Source organism: Rhinatrema bivittatum, chromosome 7 (assembly GCF_901001135.1).
Source record: "Rhinatrema bivittatum chromosome 7, aRhiBiv1.1, whole genome shotgun sequence".
NCBI lineage: Eukaryota > Metazoa > Chordata > Amphibia > Gymnophiona > Rhinatrematidae > Rhinatrema > Rhinatrema bivittatum.
Genome location: NC_042621.1, coordinates 84,396,036 through 84,417,850, shown reverse-complemented (window position 1 = coordinate 84,417,850; position 21,815 = coordinate 84,396,036). Strand labels below are relative to the sequence as shown.

The 21,815-nt window shown below is 42.4% G+C and overlaps 1 protein-coding gene across 3 annotated transcripts in view; it reads left to right on the top strand.

The window, feature by feature from the left end:
- Positions 1-21,815, top strand: part of ESRP2 (epithelial splicing regulatory protein 2) — a 226,843-nt gene that overhangs the window by 140,297 nt on the left and 64,731 nt on the right. For all 3 annotated transcript variants that reach the window (XM_029608595.1, XM_029608594.1, XM_029608596.1), the window contains exons 11-12: positions 8,302-8,603; positions 18,152-18,373. In XM_029608595.1, coding sequence (XP_029464455.1) covers positions 8,302-8,603; positions 18,152-18,373 — 524 coding nt within the window. The remainder of the gene's footprint in view (positions 1-8,301; positions 8,604-18,151; positions 18,374-21,815) is intronic.

Below are 21,815 nucleotides of genomic sequence, written 5' to 3'. Positions count from 1 at the left end.
TTAAGTCTAGCCCTAGCTTGAAGAACCACTCAAGCTGAACCAGTTCATAAAAAAACATTCCTTACTTGCTTATATTTCACACTTACAGGGGAACCTTAACAGTGGATGCTCCTAATCAGATCACTTGTTTCTTACTCGGATATGACTTGTGTTGTGACTGCGTAACCTTTGAAACATCCAGATATATTTTGCCCCAAAAATCTTTTGACGAAACATTTTAAGGGTCAGATTTTGTCTGACTCAAGTGTAAAAACCAGCAAGAGTAGCCCTAGAAAAAAAGCCAAATAGGATGCTTGCAAAAACTTAGAATGATTAAGGCTATTTGTTCACCTGGACCTAGTACACCCCCAGAAAAAGTCAAAAGTCAAAAAAAATATTCACCACTGTAATCTGCTTTGAAGTGTCTGAAAGACAGACAGAAAAAAATTCCAGTGGAACTTTCAAAATCTCTTGATAACATTTTTTTAAGCATATCCGTAGGAAATATCAAATGAGATTATAAAATTTAAAATAAGTAGACTTCAACTTTTATAGTGATTTTTCCAAATTTAAAATAAGTAGACTTCAACTTTTATAGTGATTTTTCCAAATTTAAAATAAGTAGACTTCAACTTTTATAGTGATTTTCCACCATTTCAGATTTGATGTACCAAATATTTCTTTGATCAAGGTAGCTTGACAGCCCTAGATTTTTTTTATTATATATTAAGACTTGATGGTCAGCCACTGACCTAATTGTCCCACTTTCTGTTTCCAGGTTTTCAATTGAATATGTAATTACTTTTTTTTTTTTTTTTTTAAATAAACGTTTAGACCTTTTTCTAAACCAACAATTGCGGTCCATAATGAGTTCAGAGTTACCATCACTGGCACTGTCGGAGGTGGCTGTATTTCTAAACTCTGCAAAACCAGCAAGTTCGAAGGATTTAATTTCTGGTAACCTTGCCGCAGTACAAGCAGGGGAGCGTCACACACACCTAACGATCAATTTCTCACTTTTGGAATTCACCCCAAGTGTGACCCTACCTGTAATACGTCTACAAGCTCTGGTGGTAAATAGTTGTTGGGGGTCAGTGAGAGCCCCCGGGTGTTAAAGTCTAGCACATGTGCACCAACCCAGTCATTCTAGGTTTGGGGGCTAGGGGCTTATAAAGCTGACTGACTCAGTTGTGGGTGAGAATGGGGCCCCCTTTTATGTTCCCAGCTGGAAGGGACTAGGGCTAAGATGGAGGGGATTCCCTACAGGAAACAAGAAAAGGAGGGTCTGGTAATTGGAAGGTTTCTATCTGCACTGTCCTCACACTCCCCTTTAATGTATGGCTTCAGCTGTGTGCCACAGAACTCTGCTTTTCAATAGTCTGCGTCAATCGGAGCTGGTGTCACAAGGGCAGGGACTAGGTCGTCCTACCACAGGGAAGAAGAAAGCAATTGCTTGCTGCTTCATTTGTCTGGTGAGTCTCTCTCATTCACAGACTGCTAGGATTCTGCTGGTTATCCTTCTTACACCATGTCTGAGATGTCTCCCATGTCTTTATCTTCATGTAGTGCTAGATCATTCTGCCTCCTATTCTAATATTCAGATTTCTGGCATTCATATACAAATATTTTTGTGTCTCTTTCTTTTGGGTTTTTTTAACCTGTTTATTCGCAGAAGATACAGGCTAGAGTCATCCATATTTGTGTGCTTTTGATATACATCCATCGGGGCTAATTTAGCTTTAACCCCAGCTTGCTATTGGGATATCCTAACTCCGCTATTTTGTAAGAATGTTTAGATAATGCCCTAGATCTGGAAAGCTTTAACAACTGTTTTCCAGTGAAAGCCCTATCGTCAAAGAAGATCTACAGCCATCTGTTTTGAAGAATTTGAGAGAGAGGAGTGAAGGACATCTGGAGACCCTCCAAAAATTTCCACCCCAAGGACACAGGACACTGCCAGATTGGGATGATGGGGCGTACCCTTGAATCTCAGGTTTCATGGGGAAAGGAACATTACCCACATCTAGGACACCCCAGCCAACTTGGGTCACTTATCATTCCATCCCATGGAGAATAAGCAAATCTCAGGACTCAACATGGAGGGACACCTCCACAGAGATAGAGACTTTAAAGCTATACTCCCATAGAACAGTGACATCTGGACATCACATTTATTATTAGTCTTAATTATTTTGCAACAAATCACAGTAAACTTTTATTTGAACATCCATGAATCCAGCCTGGTCTGTCAGTGAGCTTGCCCTGAAGAAACACAAGATATGAAGAAGGGATTTCACCTATGCCCTAGACCTTGAAGGACATCCTCCACCCCCTGAACACACACAAGAACCCACACTCTGGGGCAAAAGGACTAGTGACTGTAACGGGACAGAGCCCCAGGCTTTTAATGGCCCCAGCAAGATTCATCCCATACACTGATTTGGGGATATACATATGAGTTTTCAGAATTTTGGGTTGAATATAGTCAAATCCTGGTGCCGCCTTGCAGTTCTGACTCATCACTCACAGTGGAATGGTTCTTTTGAAGGTATCTCCCCACCATCCTCTTCGGTAAAGATCAATGCTAGGAATTTTATATGTAGTAGCCGCTACTAGTTTTACCCTGTCTCAGTATCTATAGGTTTTTGTATTTTTGGGGGCCCCCCCCTGCTTTATCCCCACCTTTTTGTGGGCAATGGCTCAGAGGTATAAATTATTGCCCCGTATGCAAGCCTAGAGCCATAGGTGTTAGGAGATGTTGGCAAAGGGTGAGGAGTTTTCGGTATGGTTGCTTGGTCATTGAGGACGAGGGGGGGGGCGGGTGTCTGTGTTTCCCTGGTAGAAGGTACCCAAAGAAAATGGAGATATTACAAGTTTGGATTTGTCCAGTGATGTCCAGTTATCCAGATTTTGAACTTGTTTCCTCAGAGGGGCAAACACTCGGTATCTTGAAGGGGGTTGGAGACTGGCGTTTGGGGGATTTTGAGATTGTAACCTTTCCGGCTCTTGTTTCATGCTAGAACTTGAGGTTATCCTTCTCCAAGGGGGAAAGAATTCTAGTTTAGATCCTGGTTATGTTGGGAAAACAATAACTAGGGGTTTTGCCATGGAAAAAGACTATTGCCTTTTTTTTTATTATGATTTTCCTCTTTTTTTTTTTTTATTTTCTCCATACTGGCCTGGATTTTGATTTTGAAACTTAAGTACATTTTTATTTGAACACCATTCTTGGGACTCCATGGTTATTTGCTACCTGAATTCACAGTGGGCCTATTTCCCATCTGAAAATACCCAGACCAATGATCCAGACAAACTGGGTGAGTAAATTTGATGAACATATCTACAACTGCACCAGGGGCTAAGGAGGTTAAACCTCCCTCACCACCAGCAGTTGAACCTTAGTGCTCCAGGAGTGATAAAAGGAAAGGTCTGGGACAAAGAAACTGCCTGGGGAACAATGCGACCCCTTAAATTTGCTGCTCTCATGAAAGGGGGGGGTAACATATATATGTAGTGACTGTGTCTTTTGAGCATGCCTTTTAACCCATTGTCATTTTAGATTGTCCAATTTGTCAGATATCTTTAAGGTTTCTTTTTCTATGTACTTAAGTATCTAAATGGCAAGCTTCTGCCTTATAAATATTTACATTTACCTTGCCATTGCCTGTGCTTCTCTATTCATTTGGATTGCTTTTCTTTTGTGTAAAAAAATCCTTTTGAATTTAATAATCTTCCACAGAGCCATTCAGTACTGCAGTTATTTGACTTTAATGCATTTTTATCTGGATTTCCAAGATAGTTTGAAAATACCATCTCCATCCTCCTTGCATATTTTTAAGCTTTGCATCTATCCATTCATAGTTTTGTCTCCTAATTCTTTTCTTGTCAGTCGCCCCTTTTTGAAGTTGAATCTACTTATCACTGGAAGGAAAATATCAAATGTGATTTCATTGTCACTATTGTCAAGCAGCTCCACCACCACCATTACTCTTTCATCAGGTCCTGCAGTCCATTGAGAACCAAATCTAAAGTAGTTCCCCCCCCCCCCCCATCTCATTAGTTGCAGGACTAGCAGCTCCATGAAGCAATCATTTGATTTCTAAAGCCTTTACCTTGCTTACCCTCATGAGATGTTCTCCTAGTCAATATTGGAATAACTGTGTTGCCGTTAGCATCTCAATCCATTTCATCCTGGTCAGGTGGACAATACTGTACTCATCCTCTTAGTCTTCTCCATTTCACATGCAATTTCTAGTCACCTTTTTTTTTGGAGGATCCTTGCTCCTAAGGGCACACAACTAATTTATTTCTTCAGGGGCTGCTCCAGTTAACCATTCCATCCCACACGGACTCTTAATCCCTAGGGGGGACTATTTTTAAGGGGAGAAACTCTTGCTTATGGCCCAGACAATGAGAAAAAGTTGCCAGTGTGTTTAGTACTGAGGGGGTTCTCATGGGGTGAGAGACTAAAATGATTCAGTCAGGACCAGGTCTGGGTGTTAACATAATAGTTCACTAATTGATGATAAATTAAAATACTTTATCCAGAAGAACGAGTTTGCATCTGAATGATTGGTATATTAGTGATTTTTATTTTTTTCTTGGTAGGTAGGTGTCCTTTGACCTGATCTCTGGGTACAGTCCATGGTGATTTTAATTGTACAAACTCTTCCGGCAGCTGTCCGGGAAGTCTATTAAAAGGGGTCCTCCACTTCAGAAATTCTACCTTCTAGTTTTCATCTTCCTTGGACACCCAGCCTGTCTTTGTCCCTTGATGCTGATGGAGATCCATTTGGGGCTCCTTCTCTTGATCTTCTTTCATACTATGTTACTTCAGGGGATTTCTCATGGGGAAGATCTTTGGGATCAGGCTGATTCTCAGCTCTGCAGTCCCAGGGGAAAGGGGATGCAAAACCTGCCCACTCTTCGTAAGTTGAAATATTACTTTCAAAAGTTAAAATGCCCGCACTCTCTCTTGTAGCAGGATCCATCATGGGTTTAGAGTAGGCTCACAAGGCTTTGGCCCCTGTAGAGAGCCCCTTCACCCCAAAAGGGTATCTGGCTTAAAATCTATCTCTCTGTAAAAGGACCCTCAGGCAGAGAGTGCACTGGAAGGAGTCACTTCTAAAAGACTGGGAGGTCTCACCAGAGTATGGAAAAAATGCATCTTGCTATCTGACTTCTCTCTAACTGAATCCTACGGTGTCTTAAATATTCTTCAGGAATTCAATCCAAACTCTCCAAGTGGGAGAGACTGAGGGGTATAGATGGTTTCTCATTACTGTGTTACGTTACAAGGTCTGTCACACACGCACATTCCAGAGTGCATTTTTTCCTTTAATACTTTTATCCTACTTGACTCGGTCATCTTTAACACACTGCCACTGCTACCTCCAATTTGATCTGATGTATTTGGTATATAGTACCCTGGTATCGGTGGAGAAGAAATTCTCATCTGCAACCCAAATAGTCTTGTCCTCACTCAGCAGCAGTGTTGGTGCATTCTGCTCCCCCACTGAAGTAGCTGCCAGCTCTCAGGCACTCTGCACTAGTTGCTCTGTCATCTACCTATTCCACATCATGGTAAGCTCTAGTAATCCCTTCTATACTGAGACCTTTCCTAAAGGACATGGACCTCTGTTTTAGTCCCTTTAACAGCTGTGCAGACTTCAGTGCCAATAGGGTCTTGACTGTATGCTCTGTGCTAAGGCTACATATGGCATCCTGAGGGGCTAGGATCTGGATAAAATAAGTGACTATGCAATGGTAATTTTCCACACCATAAAAAAAGGACAGAACTTGCTTCAATGTGGCCATCTCAGTGTCAATAGCAGCCCGATGCACACAGAACCATGGGTCTCTGGTGCTGTCCTTTTTCTCATTGGCTTCAGTTGCTTATCTCAATGGCACTTCATTTGAGCACATTTGCTAAACTGCGATTTGCTGATGTGTTCACACTTTCACGTTCCATTAATGTCTAGAGGTTTGCTCAGCCTGATCACCCTGTTGTACACTCCCCACTGGCGGGGCCAGATTGCTTTCTCAGTAATTGCTGCACTGTACAGCCCTCAGCTTGGGACACCCCATGTGCCACAACTAATTCAGCTCTGCTTGTTGATGGAGAAAACAAATTCACTTACCTATAAACAGGATGAATTAGCCATGTTTATGTGCCAGACATCCTGGAAAGTCAACTACCTAAAAAGTTAAGCTTTGTATAAAGACTAAGGGGCTCACAAGGCAGCATATGCCTGTGGGTACTCCCGTGCATGCTCAGTAAAGTGCCTTGTGGGGTTGTTTGGTTTTTTTTGGTTTTTTTTAACCGAGTTCTGAGATGGGTCTGTTTGCTGTCATCAGATGACATCACTCATGTGTCATTGCTAATCCATCTTGCTGGCTATGGAGAACCCTGTTTACAGGGAAGCAAACTTGCTTTCTCAACTCAGTTCTTAGGGCCCATTAAGTTAGTCTGGCTTTCAGGATTTCCATAACATATGCATGAGGATTTGCATGTATAGTCTCTACTGTATGGAAATCTCTCATGCATATTTATTGTGGATATCCTGAAAACTCAACAAAGTGTGTCCTGGAGACTGAGAACTGAGAATCATTATTGTAGTAGTTTCCTGACCTTTCTTGTGTCTGGATATTTTCTTCATTTCTGTTATCTTACTTTTTATTCCTCTGTCCTTTCTAGGGATGTGCAGAGGAACGCCATATGATGCATTCGGGATTCGGATTTGTCGGGGGGTGGATACGTTGCATTCTGCCGTATGGCACCCCGATTCGTTAATACGTCCATTTCGATTCGTTCCCCCGCTAAAATTAAATTAACTACAATCCCCCACCCTCCTGACCCCCCCCCCCCCCCCCCCAAGACTTACCAAAACTCCCTGGTGGTCCAGCGGGGAGTCCGGGAGCCATCTCCTGCACTCACACCCTCTGTACCGGTTTCAAAATGGCGCCGCTAGCCTTTGACCTACTATGTCACAGGGGCTACTGGTGCCATTGGTCAGCCCCTGTCACATAGCCATTGGCGCCATCTTGTGCTCCTACCATGTGACAGAGGCTGACCAATGGCACCGGTAGCCCCTGTGACATAGTATGGGCAAAGGCTATCGGCGCCATTATTACAGGCAGCCGACAGTCCGAGCACAGGAGGTTGCTCCCGGACCCCCGCTGAACCACCAGGGACTTGCCAAAAGTCCAGCGGGTGTCCGGGAGCAACCTCCTGCACTCCGGCCATCGGATACCAGTACTCAAAATGGCGCCGATAGCCTTTGCCCATACTATGTCACAGGGGCTACCGGTGCCATTGGTCATCTTGTGCTCCTACCTGTCAAATGGTAGGAGCACAAGATGGTGCCAATGGCCATGTGACAGGGGCTGACCAATGGCACCGGTAGCCCCTGTGACATAGTAGGTCAAAGGGTATTGGCGCCATTTTGAAACCGGCTCCGAGGGTGTGAGTGCAGGGGATGGCTCCCGGACCCCACGCTGGACCACCAGGGAGTTTTGGTAAGTCTTGGGGTGGGTCAGGAGGGTGGGGGGTTTGTTTAAATTGGTTTCTTTAGGCAGCCGAATAATTCGGCAAAGATTCGTGTATTTGTGGGGAATCGCGATACGTTTCGCTTCCCCACAAATACAACGGATATGGCCACATCCGTTGCGGATTGCTAATACATAGGGACCGAATGCACACTCCTAGTCCTTTCCTCTTCAGTATTCTGCTCACACCTTCTCTTACTGTAGCCTGTCTTTCTGTGTCTCCTAAAAGTGCCATTTTCATCTTCTACCCATTCTTTCTCCTTTTAAGAAACTCTTCTTAGCTCTTTCTTTGGATCTCTTCTGCAGTTTTTCCTCCCTTTATTCTACTTCCTTAGCACCCAGTCTCTGTCCTCTCACCAGCTGATATGACTCATCTCCCACCACCTGTTCATGGAAAGTCTTCTGGTTTGCATAGCATGGTGGCATGCACATGTACAATTCAAATCTCCAGTCATGAAGCACTGCACTCCTTCCAACCAGTGAGTACGGGAAGGGAAGGAAGAGGCCCTGTATGCATCATTTCTCTGCTTCTAGCTCAGTTTCTGATTTCTTTTAGTTCTGTGGGGAACAGCACATTTTGCAGGCGCTATGGAAATGGCTACCTGTAGCATGCCTGTGCTTACAAAATCTAACTCTCAAATGTTTTAACTTCTGACCACTTTGATTGCTCTTCAGAAAAAATTGTATTACTTTAAAAAATAAATGGAGTGAATCTCCAATTTGATTTTTCGGTTTGTATGTTACTACTTCTAATGAAGGTCTTTGTGTTCTCAGGCACCTCCAATGAAGTGGCCCAGTTTTTGTCCATGGAGAATCAGGTCATCATCCGGATGAGGGGACTTCCTTTCACTGCCACTCCAGAGGATGTGCTGGGGTTCTTGGGCCCTGAATGCCCTGTCACGGGCAAAAAGGAGGGACTTCTGTTTGTCAAGTATCCAGATGGCAGGCCAACAGGAGATGCATTTGTGATGTTTTCCTGTGAGGAATATGCACAGCAAGCACTTAAAAAACACAAGGAGATCCTAGGGAAGCGTTACATTGAACTTTTCCGGAGCACGGCTGCAGAAGTTCAGCAGGTTACAATTCCATTACTTATGAAATCCATAAAGCCTTTTTACGTGCCAACACTGTTTGTTCAGTTTGCAGCCATAATTGCGTATCTATCCACTTACATGAAAATTTACTGCAAACGCTTGCTATGTTTTTTTGTATTCCTATGAAATTCATTTAATAGGTTTTTAGATCTTGTGTATCTTTGTTCTTTAGGGTTGAATGTGGAATATTATGAAACATTAATTACTGTGCAGCAGACATGGACTGAATGGTGAAGGGCAAAGAGTTCATAATATAGATGTTCACTTACAGGTGAATTTCAGATTAGATCCCAGGAAATCTCAGTATAAAAACTGGTCCTGATATGACTGAGGACTTTGTTACATTCATTTATTTTCCCTGGATTCTGATTAGTCTATATACTAATCCATTGGATTTGTGAGTGAGTTTCAAGGTCATGGGCTTGATTAATAAGAACATGCCATACTGGGTCAGACCAAGTGTCCATCAAGCCCAGCATCCTGTTTCCAACAGTGGCCAATCCAGGCCATAAGAACCTGGCAAGTACCCCAAACATTAGATAGATCACAAGCTACTATTGCTTATTAATTACCGTAATAGCAATTCATGGATTTATCATCCTAGGAACTTATCCAAACCTTTTTTAAACTCAGTAACACTAACTGCTGAAACCACATTCCCTGGCAATGAGTTCCAGAGTTTAAATGTGGTGAGTGAAAAAAAAAAAAGCTACTTGCTAACTTCATGGAGTGCCCCCTGGTCCTTCTATTATCTGAGAGAGTAAATAACCGATTTACCTTAACTTGTTCAAGTCCTTTCATGATTTTGTAGACCTCTATCATATCCCCTCTCAGTCGTCTCTTCTCCAAACTGAACAGCCCTAACTTCTGTAGCCTTTCCTCGTAGAGCAGCCATTCCATGTCCCATATCATTTTGGTCTCCCTTCTCTGCACTTTCACATGGCCACAGTCAGGCACTGTAGTGCCTAACCATGGTGGCCCACCATACTGAGTAGACTCCCAAGGGCTGCTCTCACCCCCCTCTGCACATTGAGAGGTTATGCTTGTAAGAAACAGGTATTTGCACAAAGAATGATGTATGTGCAACAATTTCAATTGGTTACATGGGTAATTGTTACCTGCATAAATATGTGCATCAGCAGCTTATTTTTCAACTGGAACAGTGTCCCAGGGGATTGGAGCACAGGTCAGAAAGCCTAATTTCTTTGACTCAGAGATCCAGCTCCCTGAGTAGGAAGTAATGAGGGTCCAGAATGTACTCTGTGGCCCCCAGTCTGAGGGTGGGGTCCTACCACAAAGAACAGGTCTGGGAGAAGATCCGTGGAAAAATCAATTTGGTCTAAAATAATCACAGCATCTGTGAGCTGAGCCACAAGTGGCTGGACCTGCAACACCTTGTGAAGAGTAAGTAGGACAGAACATAAGAACGTAAGAAAATGCCATACTGGGTCAGACCAAGGGTCCATCAAGCCCAGCATCCTGTTTCCAACAGTGGCCAATCCAGGCCATAAGAACCTGGCAAGTACCCAAAAACTAAGTCTATTCCATGTTACCATTGCTAATGGCAGTGGCTATTCTCTAAGTGAACTTAATAGCAGGTAATGGACTTCTCCTCCAAGAACTTATCCAATCCTTTTTTAAACACAGCTATATTAACTGCACTAACCATCCGGCAACAAATTCCAGAGTCTAATTGTGCGTTGAGTAGAAAAGAACTTTCTCCGATTAGTTTTAAATGTGCCCCATGCTAACTTCATGGAGTGCCCCCTAGTCTTTCTACTATCCGAAAGAGTAAATAACCGATTCACATCTACCCGTTCTAGACCTCTCATGATTTTAAACACCTCTATCATATCCCCCCTCAGTCGTCTCTTCTCCAAGCTGAAAAGTCCTAACCTCTTTAGTCTTTCCTCATAGGAGAGTTGTTCCATTCCCCTTATCATTTTGGTAGCCCTTCTCTGTACCTTCTCCATCGCAATTATATCTTTTTTGAGATGCGGCGACCAGAATTGTACACAGTATTCAAGGTGCGGTCTCACCATGGAGCGATACAGAGGCATTATGACATTTTTTGTTTTATTCACCATTCCCTTTCTAATAATTCCCAACATTCTGTTTGCTTTTTTGACTGCCACAGCACACTGTACCGACGATTTCAATGTGTTATCCACTATGACACCTAGATCTCTTTCTTGGGTTGTAGCACCTAATATGGAACCCAACATTGTGTAATTATAGCATGGGTTATTTTTCCCTATATGCATCACCTTGCACTTATCCACATTAAATTTCATCTGCCATTTGGATGCCCAATTTTCCAGTCTCACAAGGTCTTCCTGCAATTTATCACAATCTGCTTGTGATTTAACTACTCTGAACAATTTTGTGTCATCTGCAAATTTGATTATCTCACTCATATTTCTTTCCAGATCATTTATAAATATATTGAAAAATAAGGGTCCCAATACAGATCCCTGAGGCACTCCACTGTCCACTCCCTTCCACTGAGAAAATTGCCCATTTAATCCTACTCTCTGTTTCCTGTCTTTTAGCCAGTTTGCAATCCACGAAAGGACATCGCCACCTATCCCATGACTTTTTACTTTTCCTAGAAGCCTCTCATGAGGTACTTTATCAAACGCCTTCTGAAAATCCAAGTATACTATATCTACCGGTTCACCTTTATCCACATGTTTATTAACTCCTTCAAAAAAGTGAAGCAGATTTGTGAGGCAAGACTTGCCCTGGGTAAAGCCATGCTGACTTTGTTCCATTAAACCATGTCTTTCTATATGTTCTGTGATTTTGATGTTTAGAACACTTTCCACTATTTTTGCTGGCACTGAAGTCAGGCTAACCGGTCTGTAGTTTCCCGGATCGCCCCTGGAGCCCTTTTTAAATATTGGGGTTGCATTTGCTATCCTCTAGTCTTCAGGTACAATGGATGATTTTAATGATAAGTTACAAACTTTTACTAATAGGTCTGAAATTTCATTTTTTAGTTCCTTCAGAACTCTGGGGTGTATACCATCCGGTCCAGGTGATTTACTACTCTTCATTTTGTCAATCAGGCCTACCACATCTTCTAGGTTCACCGTGATTTGATTCAGTCCATCTGAATCATTACCCATGAAAACCTTCTCCATTACGGGTACCTCCCCAACATCCTCTTCAGTAAACACCGAAGCAAAGAAATCATTTAATCTTTCCGCGATGGCCTTATCTTCTCTAAGTGCCCCTTTAACCCCTCGATCATCTAACGGTCCAACTGACTCCCTCACAGGCTTTCTGCTTCGGATATATTTTAAAAAGTTTTTACTGTGAGTTTTTGCCTCTACAGCCAACTTCTTTTCAAATTCTCTCTTAGCCTGTCTTATCAATGTCTTACATTTAACTTGCCAATGTTTATTCTTTACCCTATTTTCTTCTGTTGGATCCTTCTTCCAATTTTTGAATGAAGATCTTTTGGCTAAAATAGCTTCTTTCACCTCCCCTTTTAACCATGCTGGTAATTGTTTTGCCTTCTTTTCCACCTTTCTTAATGTGTGGAATACATCTGGACTGTGCTTCTAGAATGGTATTTTTTAACAATGACCACGCCTCTTGGACATTTTTTACTTTTGTAGCTGCTCCTTTCAGTTTTTTTCTAAGAATTTTTCTCATTTTATCAAAGTTTCCCTTTTGAAAGTTTAGCACGAGAGCCTTGGATTTGCACACTGTTCCTTTTCCAGTCATTAAATCAAATTTGATCATATTATGATCACTATTGCCAAGCAGCCCCACCACAGTTACCTCTCTCACCAAGTCCTGTGCTCCACTGAGAATTAGATCTAAAATTGCTCCCTCTCTTGTCGGTTCCTGAACCAATTGCTCCATAAAGCTATCATTTATTCCATCCAGGAACGTTATCTCTCTAGCATGACCCGATGATACATTTACCCAGTCTATATTGGGGTAATTGAAGTCTCCCATTATTACTGCACTACCAATTTGGTTAGCTTCCCTAATTTCTCTTAGCATTTCACTGTCCATCTCACCATCTTGACCAGGTGGATCGGTAGTATACCCCTATCACTATAGTCTTCCCCAACACACAAGGGACAGGATGCATGCTAAGGGACCAGACAACCATCATTGCCAACCCATCATGCTACCAGGTCCAGTAATGCCGCCACCACCACCTCCAAGATGATGTGCTACAGCCCCTAGGTCCTGTGCCCTTTAAGGGTAGTGTCAGCAATAAGAGGACTCTTCTGTGGAGGGAATCACACTTTGGACAGGTTAAGGCTTCTGCACTTTCCCCACACCAGAAAAAAGAGGCCCAAAGATGCATTAACTTTCTTTCTGTATTGCTAATCACATAGATCACATACTGTAAATAAATTCACCTTCACCATCTAAAATGTCTTTGTATCAGTGTTCCTTTCCAGTATAGCCTGCCTTTGACTTGGGTGATGTAATCTTTCAATTCCTCCTGACTTAGCTCTTGTTCCTTCATCTGGATTTTCTTTCAGTTCTTCTGGAGGAAGCATGCATCTGGTTTTGGCCAGGTTATGTAGCATACAGCAGGCTAGAAAGAGCTCACAAACTTTAGGTGGATTGTAGAGGAGGCATCCCCAGATCTGGCCAGACAACTGAAGTGTATTTTGAATAGGCCTAAGGTTCTCTCAGTGACTGCTGGTGGGCCCTGTTGTATTAAACCTCCACTGTGCTCTCTAAGGTTGCCACTAGGATCAAAAGCCAGATTTTGAGTGGATAGCTTCTGTCATCTATAGGGGAGAAGCCCATGGATAGGCCTTAGGGTTGGATAGCACAGTAGTTCATTGAGATGAGTCTGAGCTTCCCTTCTGGGCCTAGACAGGCAGGCAGCCACCTTAGATATGAGCGATACACACAGAAGAGTTTAGTTGGGATGTGATTATAGTCATACATGCATTCCAATTTATAAGCCAGCCCCCAGTGATGCAGCCTTCCTGGAAGTGTTCATGAATTCCTGACTGCGAGAGGATGTAGGCATTGTGAGTGGATCTAGAAAACCTGGACACAACTTCCATGATGAGGCCCTTGGCATAGCAGACAGCCTGCATATTGAGGGAAATGGATGCCCTTGCAGTTGTGATAGGTGGTCTCATCTGCCACTAGTGACATTATAGGGATGTGTGTGCAATCAATAGCCCCCAAGAAAGAGGGAAAGCATGCAACTTAATTGAACTGTTATAATTTGTTGCTGCTATCTTATCCAAGAAAAGATATAAAATTAGTGTGTTTTCCATGGCAAGGCAGCCAGGATCTGATCTATGCACATGGAGGTGGCAGACTGGCTGATTCCAGCTGAGATCCCAAGAGGAGTCTGGAAGGTGCCAGTTGCAAAAAAAAAAAAAAAAAAAATGCAAGGATAGTTGTGAGCTTGACATGTTAGCAAGGCATGGCTTCTTTGGCTGGAAGGTTGTAAGTCCCGCTCTAACTGCTGGCATAGATACCGTATGGTTTCCTTATTAAACCTGAACCTGTGCATGACTTGCATCTCTGACAGATCTAAAACTGTATCCTAGTCCTGTGTGCAAGGTATCTATCCCTCTGCAAGCATATATAGACCTGAATACCCATACAGTGATGAGGCTCATACTGAAAAGAATCTCAGCCCTGTCTCACATCCCCCAATATATTCCATTAACTCCCCCTCGGCCCTTTATGTCCCCGTTTCCTCCAATCTGTTTCTCTAAGCCCCAGTCAAACGCTGTGTTTTCCTGGTAGCTACCAGATTGGCCCTGTCTATACCTGGTCTGCAATCCCCCCATGTGACCCTGGTTTGTCCCTGTTCCACAATGTACAAGTCATGGTTTCCCAATCTCCTCCAGTTGGTCCTAGGCAATACCTGGTGTATTCCCGGCCACCTACTGGCCAGTTCCTGGTTCTACTCAGCTGGAGAACGCAGTCCAGTGAATGCCAAGTCACTATTCAAAAGTCTTTATCATAGGAGTATGCATAACTGAACTGTAGCAAATCCTTGTTCATATGGGTTCATCATTTGAACCAGTTGTATCCACTGAAATCGAAATCATCCAAAAGGCTAACTCCGCCACCCACCCCATGGACCCCATCCCCATCAAAACCTTAACTCACTCCCAAGCTCGTTGCCAAACCCATAGCCAATATAATCAACGTATCCCTCGAGCAAGACATCTTCCCCGACAAACTCAGAAACGCCGTAGTCTAACCCAACCTTAAAAAAAAAAACCCAGCTCGACAAATCCGACCCAGCAAACTACAGACCCATCTCCAATCTCCCGTTCTTAGCCAAGATCCTCGAAAAAATAGCAAACAACCAACTCTTGGACTACTTGGAAAACTACAACATCCTTTTACCAGCACAACATGGCTTCAGGAAACTATTCAGCACTGAAACGCTCCTCCTCACCCTCTCCAATACCATCCTCAGAGGACTCGACCATGGCCAATCCTACCTCCTGATACTCCTTGACATTTCCTCCGCATTCGATACCATCAACCACAAAACACTACTAAACAGGCTCAAAGAAATCGCACTCTGCGACACCACCATCAAATGGTTCAAACCATACCTCACAGACAGAACATTCAAAATAAAAACAAAATCATCAGAATCCTCTCAAATACCACTCCCACACAGCATCCCGCAAGGATCATCCCTCATCCACCCTTTTCAACCTATACCTCCGCCCCCTCTGCAAGTTCCTCTCCGAAGCAGACCTCACATACTACATTTATGCTGATGACCTACAAATCTTACTCCCCCTAAACAAAACCATTGAAAACACTTTAAAAAAAAACTGGGATGATCTCCTGACAAAAATAACCCTTCTACTCTCACAAATGTCACTCTCCCTCAACCTAAACAAGAAATCCTACACATAACGAGCAACCACAACACACCCCTCTCCATCAACCCCACACCTAACCATCTGAGGACCCAGATATTACATGCTGCAAAAAACCTTGGAATAACAATTGAACATGAACTGAACCTCAAGCAACTCATTTCCACAGTAATCAAAGATGGATTCTTTAAATTACAAACCTTAAAAAAAAACAAAACTCAAACCCCTCCTTCACTCCCAAGACTATTGAACCGTCCTACAAACACTTCTCTTTTCTAAACTAGAATATTGCAAGTCACTCCTCCACGGCCTCCCCAAGTCCACCCTCAGACCCCTGCAGATACTACAAAATCCCGCCGCCAGATCCATCTCCAACAGCAGAAAAGGTGACCACATCACCCCTATTCTCAGACCTGCACTGGCTACCCATCTTCCACAGAATACGATACAAAACACTAACCCTCCTTCACAAAAAAATGATCAACAAGAAGATGGACTGGTTAAACACCGAATTACTACACCCCACAAAGAAGCCTCTGAGCCACGGACTCTGGCCTCCTCACCATTCCCACCCCCAAAGCAGTATACCTTACCTTAATCAGAAAACGAGCCATATCAGTAGCCGGGCCCACTTTCCTCCCCATCTCCGAACAGAACCCTCAACTCAAACCTTCAAAAAACACCTCATAACATGGCTATTCCTGAAAGCCTTCCCGCCAGAAACCTAACCCACCCCCTCTCCTCCAAAAATCCTTGTCCAGGTCTACCCATTGCCTGTAAGCGAACCATCATTCGTCCAAGCAGATTTTAAAATAATCTGTACCAATTTTTGTTCCAACTCGCACTTCATAAGTACACATTTGTAAGCTAAATACCCAGCTTAAGATAATAAATAGCCCAGTCTTGCATATACTAGATAGGCTTGTGCCTATAGACCAGGGGTGGGCAATTCCAGTCCTCAAAGGCCGAGAACCACTCGGGTTTTCAGGATATCCCTAATGAATATGCATGAAATAGATCTGCATACACCTGAGGTGGAGTGCATGCAAATCTCGCTCATGCATATTCATTAGGGATATCCTGAAAACCCGACTGGTTCGCAGCCCTCGAGGACTGGAATTGCCCACCCCTGCTATAGACTATCTTGACTATAGACTGGGTGTGTGGTCTCAGGCTGGTTAGTATCTCTAGACATAGCATGAAGGCAGCCAGCTGCACCCTCAGTAGGAGACAGGTTTGCACATCACATATGGAGACAGCAGGACTGGAACAAACAGCTCTGCAAACTTTAGATGAGCAGGACGGCAGTGTATTTGCAGCACAGGGGCATAAGCAGAAGTATGAGGGTGGACTCAGTAAGTTACAGGTTGGAGCAAAACTTTAGTCCTTTGTCTCTGGTCACTTTTAAGTCTCTTTCTGTGCATAGAATCCAAAAGTAGATATTGTGACTGGATAGAACACCTGGCTGGCAAATGCATGCAGAAATCACTCTGTGATGACACCTGGGTAACTAAAATGGACCTCTCAATTAGCTACAAAATTGGTCAAAGCCACAGAGCTCGGTAAGTCCGCATCTGGCTGTACCAGTTACTTATAGCAGTGAAGAAGTTTGTCCAGTCTTTCCAGCAATAACAAGTTTAATCTCAGCACAGTTTTGCAACCTCCATCTTATGTTCCTCAGCTTCCATTTGGATCATAGTGAGATGTGCTAATCCCTACAATAAAGGAAGACTGGAAAGTAGTGACACAATGTTTTTTTTATGTCTTCATTGACTTTTATACATTTTATAATGCAAAGACAAAGTTAGATCATATTCAAGTAAATACCATCATTGCATTAAATAAAAATGTAGCTCCCAATTCTATATCTAGGGCAGTTTTATCCATAGGGCAAATAGGGAACTTGCCTGGGGCACAAAGCCTTAGAGGGGGCCTAGCTTACTGCCAAAAACATTTTTTAATAAAATGGTAAAATACAAAAGATGTTAAAATAAGATAGCTAATTAGGTCTTAACAAGGATAGGCTGAGTCCATGGTTTATAATTGTACAAAAATGTTATATGGTGGAGGGGTCCATCCTAGCTAGGTCTGCTAGATGCTTAAAACTGCCCTGTCTAGAACTCGCTATTAAGTATTGCCACAAAATATTTAAGAAGCTCAGTTGCAGAAATCCATCTAGTTTTAGGAAAATTCAAAATGGTAAATAAGGGCCTTTATATTCTCTAAACATTCATTTTTTCGATACAAAAACAAATTAGTGCTTGAAGAGTAGAAACTGCAGGTGATAAACCTGGTAATTGTTGCTCAATCCTGGCCAGTTTGGACTCTGACATAATGTATTTTAACAAAAACTCTTCACCCACAGAGGTGAATTTGGCAACAGGGAACCTCACTCATCAACACAAATATATTCAAGGCACCTTTACCCTACACAGAGATAGATTCAAAGGGAATCCTGTACAAAAAGGGTTGATAAGGCTCTGAAATGTTAGATGCCTCTGTTAAAATCAGAAGTTAGTGTAGCAGTAGATGAGTATGTTAGGTACTAACCATCAGGTCCTCTAGCTGATGCTGCACAAATGTGAAGTTTGACTGAGAACTGTTAAATAGAACAGAACTAGCTGGAAACTAATGTAAACTATGATCATCTTTGCCTTGTTTCTTTTTCTACAGGTACTTAACAGATATTTGTCAATGCCGCTGATCCCCACTCTTCCAGCTCCCATTATTCCAGTCATCTCTTCACCGTATCCCATGACCACTAGCAACACGCGCGACTGTGTACGACTCAGAGGTCTTCCTTACACAGCGGCCATAGACGACATCTTGGACTTCATGGGTGATTCTACTGTAGATATCAAGCCACATGGAGTTCATATGGTCCTAAATCAGCAGGTGAGTGCGCATTTTATGAATTTGTTAATGTCAAAGATAATAAAGACCTAAAACTGGCATGAGTTATACAAAGGAATACTGTGTATTTGGTGCTGGTCTGTCTGTCTGTCTGTCCTTTGTGTGTGACCAAGGTGAGGTGTAGGCCATTAGAATATAGTTTGTGTACAGATCTGTAGCTACATGGATGTTACGTGAATTGGTGTTTTTAAGATCTGCTGTAATATTTGCTATATTGCCTTTTCACTGGTAGAGCTCTTACTGTTTGAGTGTTGACAATTAGTGTTTTGGTATGAGAGGTTTATTCTAATGTAATCCAGCTTACTCAGGGCTTTCTAAGGGAAAAGCCCACACACAACCATTACAATAGACCTAATTTATATTTGTTCCAGGTGTCTTTTTTTTTTTTTTTACCTTTTTTTTGTAGGGTTTTCTGGTTGACACCACAGCAGGACATGTAAAATTATCACTGTATATATTATATTTATCTCAGAAGTGTGTACTTTGAATGTCTTTTTTTCATGGAAAAATATATAACTTTTAGGAGTGTATTGTGTGTAGTGAGGGCCATTGGGGGGGGGGGGGGGGTGTAGAGAGGAGGACAGCGCTGTAAGGATTGCTTAGGGTGCCTAATAAACTTGCTCCAGCCCTGCTTTCCCCTGCCTTCAGGGTGATGCAGCCACCTCAAGTGGTAAATTTGAAGGCATCAGCAAGTGTTCCCTAAATATTTCTAGGGCAGCCACCATACTTGGTGTTTTGCATTCAAATGCCAGTGGCATATATAAATACGTACATAAAAATATCTTGTTGCAAATGTTTTCACCATTTCACCCGTACAATTAGCTAATATAAATGAGGATTACCATGATGGGTTGGGGGTGCACCCCTGGGCCTTTATGTGCGGATCCAAGTGCAGGAGGCCTGTGGTTGCCGGGAGATCCCATTCCGCCTGGCAAGCTGAGAGGTGGAGGCCCCACTAGCTCTGGGGATCCCGCCCTATGGTCCAAGTACAGGAGGTCCGCAACCAGCGGGTGATGGCTTCCCAACTGGAGGAGAGTGAGTTAGTGGGCTGGAGAGAGAAGGAGCCAGCAGATAGTTGTGTGCAGCTGAGAGAGAGGGAGCCCATGTGTGTATGTGTTTGAGACATAGCGATCCTGTTTGTGTGTGCACCTGAGAGAGAGGGAACCAGCATTTGTGTGTCTGTCTGAACATCTGTATATTTGAGAGGAGAGAGTTTCTGCACTTCCCGTATCCTCCCACTAATCCATTGACAATCTCAGGGAAACTGGAAGTCAAAAATTCCCCAAGTATGGAAAGTGAGTGAATGTTTTACCTTATTAATTTTAATCATATATTTGATGTGTATGCTGTTGTGAAATATCTTATTAGTGTTTGCAAAATTTAAAAAAATTAGTTTTTAATTATTGGATGATTTTCCATGCATCAGCTGTTTTAAAAATATTTTTATGCTTTTACTGGTATGATTGCTTTATATTTCTTGTTTTTGTTTGATTTCTGAGGAACAGTGATGTTTCTGTTTTCCATTGGTGTACTACTTAGTCTGAGTTGTTGCGGTTTCCAGTTCAGTTTTGTCTGCATTTTTCCATTTATACTTTATAGTCACTGTGTATGTTCTGTATTTGGTGAGAGTCGCTGTGTTCTGCATGTGTGACTAAGGTTAAGTATTCTGCAAACATGGGGCCAATTTTCAAAGAGTTTAGGCTCCTAACTTTTGGAGCCCTTTTGAAAATGTACTAGCGCTGAGTCCCTAGTAAATTTAGGGTCTTAATTTCATTAGGCTTCTAAACATTGGGAGGCTCTAAGAGCTGAGTAAGGGTGGGGAGACAAAACTTATCTTAGCACTCATTTTCAGAGCTAGGCACCTAATTTAAGTTCATAAATCTAGGAAAATAAATAGCAGCCTTAAATTTAGGTTCCTAACTTTTAGGCTCCTAAAAATGTATTCATTTTCAACTGAAAAAACTTAGGGGCTTAAATTTGATTGAAAATAGGTGTCTAAATTGGGCTTCTAATTTAGAGGCCTAAATTTAGGCGCTCAGCTTTTTTTTTTTTTTTTTTAAATGTGCTCCATTTCTATGTAGGCATCTATATTAGCTTGGCTTGTTCTGTTTTCCAAAAAAGAGATCTATTAGTGTGTTAGGGCCTGGTGTAGTTTGCAGGATCACCTTTTCGTAGACAGGAATTGTAACTTGTGTGCTGGCAGTTAGTGCTGTTTTGGAATGGAAGGTTTATTATATCGTAATCGTTATTTAGTTTGCTCATGGCTTTCTGATGACCAAGCCTAAACCTAACATGCATTCCAATAGTCCCAATACCATATGTGTTACAAGGATGTTTTTGGCATTTTATGCAGGGTTTTCTGGTTCACACCATAGTGCATGTAAATATAATATACAAAAACTGTACTTTGAGGAAAAAGACTGATTGTATGCTGTTACAGATATGATTGCTCCTTAAGACAGAGGCGTAATTGATTTTTAGATAGGAGAATATATGATCTATGCCATTCACATGTGCGGATCACCTTTCTTCTGTTTTTACTTGATTTACCTGGTGATTCTTCTGGTCGTTTTTGTATATTTGATTAAATGTTCCAATACATCTGCCAGACCTGAAAAAGAATAACTACCAGGGATCAGGGAGGGAGAAAGAGGGATTGATTTACTTGAGAGAGAGAAGGGATGCTGCAGATGGAGAAGTGTGAGACTGCTGAGGATGGGGAGAGGGAATGGAAGGCGGGAACACATTGAGAGAGATTGATACTGAGGATGAGAGGGATAGAAGGGATGACTGCTCGGGATTAGGGGGTTAGAGAGTCAGTGCTGGGGTAGGGAATAGAGAGGAGGAGGATAGAGAATACAGAGAGAGAGAGCGTGTGGCTGCTTGGGATGATGGGGGTGCAAGAAGAGATTTAAATTCTTTATGGAATCTGCAGCTTCTTGCAGCCTGGATTGGGCACTGTCAGAGATGGGGTACTGGGTTTGATGACTCAGCATGGCATTTCTTATGTTGTGACAACGGGAAGGGTAATGAGGCTGACAGGGATGATAGGGAGGGGGAGTGAGAAAATAGAGTAAGAAGAAGGGTTGAGTGTGTAAGAGAGAGAGAGAAGAGAAAGTTTGTGTTCCCACTTCCTCTCCACTAATCCTCAAGAATTTAGGGTGACTGAAAATGAAAAGCTCCCAGATATGGAGAAGAGGAAATTTTTTATCCTTGTTTCAAAATATTTTCTTAAATGTTTAAATATTTTTTTATCATTATTGTTATTTGCTAGATGCTCTTTGTCATCTGTTTTGAGAGAGTTGTTATTATGGCTTCTTATGATTTCATGTTTCTTGATTTTGTTTTATGAGGAAGGGTGATGTTTCTGGTTTTGCATTATTGCACTGCATATAAGACTGGAGGGGGGAGAGGCTGCTGGGGA